This window comes from Nicotiana tomentosiformis, chromosome 9 (genome assembly GCF_000390325.3).
Source record: "Nicotiana tomentosiformis chromosome 9, ASM39032v3, whole genome shotgun sequence".
NCBI lineage: Eukaryota > Viridiplantae > Streptophyta > Magnoliopsida > Solanales > Solanaceae > Nicotiana > Nicotiana tomentosiformis.
The window spans coordinates 77,153,638-77,163,027 of NC_090820.1; the positions used below are offsets into that span (position 1 = coordinate 77,153,638).

The following is a 9,390-nucleotide window of genomic DNA, read 5'->3' on the forward strand; positions in this document are numbered from 1 at the left end:
TGATGACTACATGTGTTTCTGTAGTCTCATATTTAATAATACCCGAGAACTTTCTTCTGTATCGAGGAATATCGAAATAAGCAAGAATACTATTTCGAAGAAAAATATTCAAAACGTATAACTACTTATTCATAAAATAAGTTTCAACACTTAAAATCTTCTTTTCAACACTTGATGCTTAAAAAATACTTAAATTCAACCAATCCGAATGAGCTCTTAATATTTTGTGAACGACTATTACCCCATATTCTTATATTAAGTGGAACTAACATCATTTTAAGACATATATAATCAATTATATGGTGGGAGGTATTTTATACTCACCTTCACATTATCGTCATGGTATCTGTGTAAGGCCTATTAAAGGGGAATAACACTTCATACCAAGATTTTTAACATTTATATAGTTCAAACATAAAACCTCTAGTTAAGGGCGAAGAAATTCTATTCTTACTAAGAAAATCGTTAGTGGTATACATATGTAACTTTGGGCATATATTATCAGTGTATAAACATATCATTCTACTCCCTTCGTCTAAGTTTACTTGTCCACTATACTAAAAATAAATGTGTACTTTTACTTGCCAGTTTAAAAAATCAATGGATAATTTATTATTTTCTACCTAATATACCCTTATTATTTACAAATATTTTTATTTATAACAATCAAAGTTAGTTTTTCAATAGTAATAATTATAGGTGATATAGTAAAATTATCATGTTATTTATTATTTTTTAAGGGGTGTACCAAGTCAATAGTGGACAAGTAAACTTGGATGGAGGGAGTAAACTTTTAGACTCCTCCTATCTTAATTTATTTGGCATTGTTTGACAATACAAATTTTTAAAATTTGTGGCATTGGTTTAGACTCCTCCTGTCTTAATTTATATAGGTTATTTGATTGGGCACAAAATTCTATAATTTGTGACATTGTTTTAGACTCCTAATGTCTCAATTTATGTGGCATTATTTGATAACGTACAAATTTATAAAATTGTAATCCGAAGCAGGCCATATAAATTTATATAGCTATAAATAAAAAATTTAATGCTAAATTGTTCTTAAATATACAATAATGACATTTTTTTAGTTGGGAACATACTAAAAAAAATATGCAACATAAATTAGGAAGGATAAATAATTATACATCAGCTCAAGTTGGACCCAAAAAAAAAAAAAAAAAAGGAGACGTAGAGAATCAATCCACATACTCAACAATTGTGCTCTAAACACTGTGGTATGATTTGAGTCTTTGACTATTGACTTTCGAGTCATTGTAGGGCTTATAATCGGCATTTTCCGGTTCCGTCCAAATCCCTTAACTATAAAAAAGGACATATCTCAACTCGCTGGGATCTCATTCCTTTTCTTTTTTTCGCGTGATTAGTAATTGGTGATTGATTCTCTGAACTAAAATCTCCTCTCTCATTTTCTTTTAGAGAAGGCAGAGGGCGCCGCCGGTGAAATCACACTTTTAACCCTCAAATTCATCACAAATCCAATGGCCGTTTCAAGCTGTGCAGCTGCAGCTAGGGCATTTCCATCCTTCGAATGCCGTTCCGACGCCGACTTCTCCGCCGGCGGCGTTCCACGTCACAACGACGTTCCAAAAAACTCCTCCGGCGTCCGTTTCTCCGGTAAGGCAAACTCGTTAAATCACGGATCGTCGATTCACGGTGGCATGTCTTCTCTGATCCTTAGGTTTCCGCCAAACTTCGTGCGGCAACTGAGCGTCAAAGCTCGTCGAAACTGCAGCAACATCGGCGTTGCACAAGTCGTTGCGGCTTCCTGGTCGAACAACCGCGGTTCTCCTGACTTCACTCCGGCGGCGGCTAAGGCCGTTGATGCCTCAGCCGCCGCCGCTGCTGCCGTTGCTCCTGTTGATGAGGAGGAGGTGACGGTAGTGGTGGAAAATGAAAATCCGGCTTGTGATGATCGAAATGTACAGATTGAGGAGTTGACACGCGGAAAATATTCTTCGTTTTTGAGTTCTGATGGAAGTATCGCTATACATGCCGGTATACTTTTAATGCTCTTCTAGTTTTGTATTTTGTAGAAAGTCGTGCGTCTAATTTTGTCTCTATTTTGTGTTATGCCTTGGTTTTGTGGATTTACTCTGAATATTTCTGATTATATATACTAGATACTGCTGTAGTGCTTATCAGCGTTTCTTTTACACAAATGCTTATTATCAGTTTGAAGCAGTTTGGCTAGACACGAGGTTTAAGAAAGAAAGAAACCACATTTAAAAAAATCAAGTCATCAACGGAAAGAGAGGGATTCAAACCACAATCTGCCTGCTTTTTGAACTCTATTCGTTATCAGCTACTTTTAATTAGCTAACTCAAACGGGCTCTTATAAGATTGGAAAAGAGGGGATATAGGGATTGAGGCGTAGCTGATTGATTTGTTGATTCTTTTTGTTTTTTGATAACCTGATTTGTTTTTTCACAGGTGAGAGGTTAGGACGTGGTATTGTTACTGATGCAATAACTACTCCAGTGGTTAATACGTCTGCTTATTTCTTCAAGAAGACTTCTGAGCTCATTGATTTCAAGGTATTTGCTATTCTTGCATTTGCTCTAGTGCCTTTACTTCTTTGTGGTGTATGACCTATGAAATAGGTTCACTAGGTAAGTCCAGTGTAGAGTTTACACCAGAAAAGGTGTGCCGTATCAGTTAGGGAAGGCAAGTGATGTTCTGGTCAATAGTTAGCTCATGTGAAATATTATAGTAGTGTATAATTTGTTTTTGGTGATAAGTAATATTGTACTAGTGTATCGTTGTATTTGCTAATAGAGAATGCCAAGAACATAATCTTTTGGGCACGGGCTGATGTAGTGGGTAAAATATGGGTTCATCTTGAACCCAGTAGTTTTGGCTCGGACCCAAGTGTTGAAAAATTTACTAAATAAGTACAAACAATTGATTTCGAAGCCAATAAATCAGATGTGTGGTGGTAGAATCCCGAACTTGAACCCATAAAGCTGCCTCTGCTTTTGGGTTTAGCTGAATTGAATTTTTGGTTTGATTTCTATATACGATACTTTTGCAGGAGAAAAGACATGCAAGTTTTGAGTATGGTCGCTATGGAAACCCCACTACTGTTGTTGCAGAGGAGAAGATAAGGTGAGTTAATTAAGAGGATTTTCCTTTCCCTTCTCCGTTTCTTTTGTGTTTGATAGCTAAGTGGTAATGCATTATTTCTACTGCAACAGTGCACTGGAGGGTGCTGAATCAACCTTGTTAATGGCATCTGGAATGTGTGCGAGTACTGTAATGTTGTTGGCATTGGTTCCTGCTGGTGGACATATTGTTACAACAACAGATTGCTACAGAAAGACCCGGATATTTATTGAGACAATATTGCCTAAAATGGGAATCACGGTATTTAACTATTCCACATGTTTAAGATGCTTGAAGTTTGAAGCATAGTGTATGCCAAGATTTCTTGACACAAGAAGAAAATTGAATTCAAAACTGAGAAGTTGGCTTAGCTGTACTCATAAAAATAAACGGTAGAAATAAATTCAAATTTCCATGAAAGTCTCTCCGGAAATTTACTGTGTCATTCGTGCCCGTTACCTTAATATATTGTTGTTACTATTGTTTGCTACTTGTTGCCTTATCTCCACTGTTCCTTGAGCCGAGGGTCTATCGGAAATAACCTCTCTAAATTTTATAAGGTAGGGTAAGGTCTGCGTCCACACTACCCTCCCAGACCCCATTTATGGGATTACACTGTGTTCGTTGTTGTTGTTTTCTCTCCGGAAACAGCTCTTGACTGAATCATTGGGCTATAACTTTTTTTTTCTTCTAATGAATAATTTATATATCCAAGTCTGAAATGGTTCGCACCTTTATGCTGTGTAGTGATAGTCTCTTTTCCTTTATGAGTACAGGCCACAGTCATTGACCCAGCTGATATTGGAGCTCTAGAGTCGGTCCTAAAGCAGAAGAAAGTCAGTATGCTGCTTATTGCATTAACTGTTTTGAATTATATTTGTGGAATAACTGAAGATATCCCCAATGACTGGAACATTGTCCGGTACAGGTGACTCTTTTCTTTACCGAGTCTCCAACAAATCCATTTCTGAGATGTGTTGACATTGAGCTGGTATCAAAGCTTTGCCATGAAAATGGAGCATTGGTTTGCATAGATGGGACGTTTGCAACTCCTCTTAACCAAAAGGCCCTTGCTCTAGGGGCTGACCTCGTTGTGCACTCTGCAACAAAATATATTGGTGGCCACAACGATGTATGGTGGCGTCAAAATGATGTTTATAGCAATTCAAACTACTATGCACAACTAAAATTCGTCAGACTGATGCTATGCTATTGCATTTGTTGCAGGTTCTTGCAGGTTGCATTAGTGGACCTGATAAGTTAGTTTCAGTAGTTCGTAACTTGCATCATATCCTGGGCGGTGCTATCAATCCGGTGAGTAGTCTTGATTGAAGTCTTGCTCGAGTTATTTCCCAAGTTGCGCAGACTCTTCATTTTTGGTGTCGCACCCGTCTCGACACGGGACGGGAGCGGGAGCGGGATACGTTCCGGATTCGGTCAACTAACTTTGGATACTTTGACCTGAGTCCATCGACAAATTTGGGGGGGATTGAGATTTGATTTCTCAAAACTAAAAATAAAACAGATTTAAAATATGAAAAATGACATACCTTCAATATTGTAGTACTTTTGTCTCATATTTGCTGCTTTGTGTTTCAAAAAAACCAAGAATTCAGGGGGTCGTATTCAGAGTTCGGACTTCTGGTAGACAGTAGCAGCGATATAGATGGAGAGTTGGTGGAAGGCCTTGAATGGCTTTCTTTTTCTCTTTATGGCTCTATTTTTTTATAATTTTGAATTTTTTAGCCGAATCTCCGCATCCGTTTCCATATCTGGATCCGCACCCCCGAATCTTAAAATTTAGATTTTGTCGAATCCGGCACTCAGGATCTGTGCCCGTATCGGATACCCGAGTCCGAGCAACTTAGCTTATTTCACAGGCATTTTATGCTATATGGGCCTGTCTGGTATGCAAGATTAAGGTCCAAATGAAATTTATCCAATCTAATCTTCAATTCCATGTGCCTCCGAATTGGATAACCCTTTAGTATTCATCCTGAAACCCTCACTATTTTAAAGGAGAATTAATCCTTGGGATGGGAAATTGCATTTTTCTTTTAAATGGACTCTAGATAGTAGTTGTGGTATTATGGCATTGTGTATAAAGGATGAAAGATATGTATTGGCTCAGTTTTAGCTTGTATTTTGTTGAAGCTTGATTCGGTTTTCTCCCATGTATCAGAATGCTGCGTATTTGATCATCAGAGGTATGAAGACGCTGCATCTTCGTGTACAGCAACAGAACTCAACTGCGCAAAGGATAGCCGAAATTTTAGAGGCTCATCCCAAGGTATTCTAAGCGCTCAGTAATTATGTCAGTTGGGCATGGTTTGGATTCGACATTTGTAGCAGAGTACAACTGCCTAAACTAATTCTCAAGGGAAAAAATAAAAGAATTTAAGAGAAGTGTATCTTTGAGGAAATAAACAAGCTTCTATTTAATGTGTATTGATATAATAATTTGCAACAGGGGGAGCCTAATAGACACACATCATAGTCTATTTTTGTAGGTTGTATGTAGCTAATTTGACCTTAAAAGTGTGTGAAAGATAATTGAGATATGGAAAGTGGCCACTGCAGAAGTTCCAGTCTCCTGTTTTCTTCCTTTATTTGTTAGTTGTAGCAAGGCCGGGTAAACTGGAAGTTTGTCTCCTCTTTTGCACCTTAAGATCCTGCGGCTAGTATCACAAAACTTCATTTCTTTTGCGGGATGGGGTGATTCTGATTTACTTTTTCACTTCTTTTGTTAACCAAGATGATGCTCTTTCACTGTAAATGCAACTTGGCTGGTTTCATTCCGTGGCAAAATACACAAACAATTGCAAAGAGAACAGAGGAAACTAAAGATAAATGAATAAAGAGGATAAGAAAAACCGGTCAGTGTTGATAAAGGATTTCTTCTTGCCAGTTTTTCTTAAAACTCGTTTTTTCCTTTCTGTTTGGCTCAAAGTTGCTTGCCTCTTATTTTTTTGCTTATATTCCATGTTTTGTCTATACCATAAATATTTAGCTGTACATCTGTGTGTTGTGGTTGCCTTGTATTTTTTTCTTTGCTTCACAGTTCTTTGTTCCATGCTCCAACTGCTATCATATCTAAGAAAATTGAGTTGCAGGTGAGATGTGTCTATTATCCAGGCTTACAGAGTCATCCAGAACATCAGCTGGCAAAGAAACAAATGACTGGTTTTGGTGGTGTGGTCAGCTTTGAGGTCTGTATTTTACAATGTATTCCAAATTTATGCTTGTTAAGTCCTATATTCTGGATGGTTAATCCGAAGGTTATATTATTAATTAGGTTGATGGGGATCTGCTGACTACTGCAAAATTCATTGATGCTCTGAAAATTCCTTATATTGCTCCATCTTTTGGAGGCTGCGAGAGCATTGTGGATCAACCAGCAATAATGTCTTACTGGTATGTCGATTTTCTGTATATGGCTGGCAATGTCCTTTTTCCTTTGTCCCTTTTCCTTTGTCCCTTTTCCGGGGCTTGACAAAGCATGTTTATGGAGACTCTGGATATCCAATAAATGTGACACCAAGGATTGATATACTAGAAGGTGCTAACAGTAATGTGGTTTTATTAGTTGGATGTATAAGCTATCCACCGTTAGAGGCGGATGAGGCCTTTACTCAATAGGTTCAACTGTACCCAGTGTTGAACAACATCGATATATGCGTAAAAAGCCACTAAAATTTCAGCAAATATTAAATTTGAAATCATAATTTCAAAGGTACAATGAGTTCAGTGCTAAGAACCTTAAAAATTGAACCCATCAGGTTCAAATCCTGAATCTGCCTTTGTCCAGCATGTTGGATCAAATGACTCTTGGGAAAAACATTCTTAAAGAAACCAAAACAAATTATCGGACTTGGATAATGTGGATAAACTTTCTTTATCATTTTGAAAACAGGGATCTTAGCCAGTCAGATAGAGCAAAGTATGGGATCTTGGACAACTTGGTTCGATTCAGCTTTGGAGTGGAAGACTTTGAAGACTTGAAAGCTGATATTCTTCAGGCTCTGGAGGCCATATAGACCGTCTTACCTGCAACCTAATTTTATTGTTTCCTATGTGATCCTTTTTGTTCCCCTAGCTTTGAACGTTTTCATCTCTAAATGTTTTTCTCGCTTCCTCAATTGACAGAATGTGGTGAAAGGATCATTCAGCAGATGATCCAATCTAATGTGAAAGTGGGATATTACTATTGTTACTGTTTTCTTATCTTCTTGGAGAATTGAGTACTTTAAATGAGTTTTGACTCTAGTAGCAGCAAGTATAAGAGAAGTAGATGAAATTTACATAATAATGCAGAAGTTTGGGACAGTTTGCTGAGTTTATAGGCAACGAATCTGGATAACAGCTCTTTACTTTTCAAATGTTGTTATTACGTGATTTTATAATTGAGCGAAAAGGAGAATGAACGTGAATCCAAGTGGAACATGTGAAGAAAGGAGACATCGTAAACAAGCAGTGTTTTGCCACTATTTGTAATTGTTTACACTTTTTTTTCTTCTTTTTTCCCGAGCAGCAGCAGTGACAAATTTTGTCTCTTTTATTTCTGCTATATGCCATATGGATGCTTTCGAGCAAATAAAAAAGAAGAATGAGGCTTATAATTTAAAGGGGAACCTTTATATAAGAGGAGGGTAGTGTTTATAGTTTAACTTAGTTTAGTTTCATAGTCATCCTCTTATATAGTAAAGCACGAGTGTGAGTTGTGGGTTTCTACTCCTGTATTATCCCTTTTAAAGTCTGTTTATTCCACAAATATCCTACTTAGAAATTCTTCCGTTTAATTCTCTCTAAAAATTTCAATTGTCAAGCAAGTTCTCTCCTAAAACAACCAATTAATTGAAGTTCAATATGTAATAGGAAAGCAGTCGTGAAATCAGTTTCTAAAGTTGAAAACTTACAAGTACGCTTTGTCACAGGACCGTTTTCTGAGGGCTTCGTGAGGACAGCAAGATAGCCTGACTACTACTCTTGCTTCAGTCCTAACCAAGAAATAAGCACAATGTCGTGCTTGAACCAAGGCAATCACACAAACTCAAAGGTTGGAAAATAATGAAATGAAAGACAGACAAAGATAGGAGGCCAAGGCCAATTTTCGGGTTTACTTCATATACAAAAGAAGGAAATACAAGTAAAGAGATCTGCCCTCTAACAAGGCACATACATGTCTATATATATAATGAATGTCCACAGGCAGCTAGGCTGGTTGTGAACCCGTCCAGCTGTGGTGCACTGCTTTGTGCTGGCATTATGTGATCTCCATGAATGTGTTGGCAGCCCATGCGCCAATGGTCTTGTCCAGTTGCTGTGCTCTAGTTCTTGCTGGCAGATAGTTGCTTCCATGATTGCCCAGACATGTTGTGGTCCTACCCACCTGTGCAGCACATGCCTTTGCTCGCAGTGAGTTGCTCCCATGTTCGCCCAGATAGGATGTGGTCCTGCCCAGTTGTGCTGCATGTGACTTTGCTGGCAGAGTGTGGCCTCCATGAGAGCCCGGACAGCCTGGCAGATTGTTGCCTCCATGTGCGAAGACCTTTTGGTCTTTGGCAGCCAAGTTTGGTTCGGATTGCAGCCCTTTAGGCGGCAAATTTGGTCGGAAAATATGCGGGGTGGTACACACTCCCCCACTTGAAATGGCGACGACTGCGGCGCCACAATAGTTCAAGTAATCGTGAACTTGATATTTGAATGGCCATAGCGCCACATATTTTTCCCACGATGCCTCCTCTGGCGGTTGCCCCTTCCAACGGACAAGAAATTGGGCGCTTGAATTGCCCAACCTACTCCTTGTATCACCCGATGGTTAATAATGACCTCGACTTCCTTGTCGACGACCGAAGGAGTTACGAAAATATTTGGTTGGCTAGATTGCCTCCGCTCCATATTACCCTTGTCTCTACAAGGTGCCTCTGACGGACTGACATGCCCCAAACCAAGCAACTCTTCAGGTTGCTTCCTTGAATCCTCTAACTTTGGAGGTGCCATGTACGGACCCATGGCAGGTGGCTTCGCCCACGGTATGAAGTCCTTATTCTCCTTAAGGACTTGCTGATCACATGGAGTCAAGGCTTCGTCTACCTTGACCTTTTTAGTCTTTATCCCGATTACCAAAACCGTTGCTCCCTCTTCCTTGAAGCCTTTCATGACTTGAATCGCGGACAACTGACTAACAACTTGTGGCACCCGAACTGTCGGTACCACACATGGACCCTTCAGGTCATAAATGTAGATCTGGTTGAGATATGGGC

At 38.8% G+C, this 9,390-nt stretch overlaps 1 protein-coding gene across 1 annotated transcript; it reads left to right on the forward strand.

Annotated features, from left to right (window-relative positions):
* Window positions 1-1,259: 1,259 nt before the first annotated feature.
* Window positions 1,260-7,340, forward strand: LOC104089663 (cystathionine gamma-synthase 1, chloroplastic-like). Its single transcript, XM_009594606.4, has 11 exons — window positions 1,260-2,019; window positions 2,456-2,559; window positions 3,057-3,130; window positions 3,220-3,388; window positions 3,904-3,963; window positions 4,056-4,259; window positions 4,355-4,441; window positions 5,310-5,417; window positions 6,241-6,336; window positions 6,423-6,541; window positions 7,041-7,340. The coding sequence occupies exons 1-11, from the start codon at window positions 1,503-1,505 to the stop codon at window positions 7,162-7,164; spliced, it is 1,662 nt and encodes a 553-aa protein (XP_009592901.1). The 5' UTR covers window positions 1,260-1,502; the 3' UTR covers window positions 7,165-7,340.
* Window positions 7,341-9,390: the final 2,050 nt, after the last annotated feature.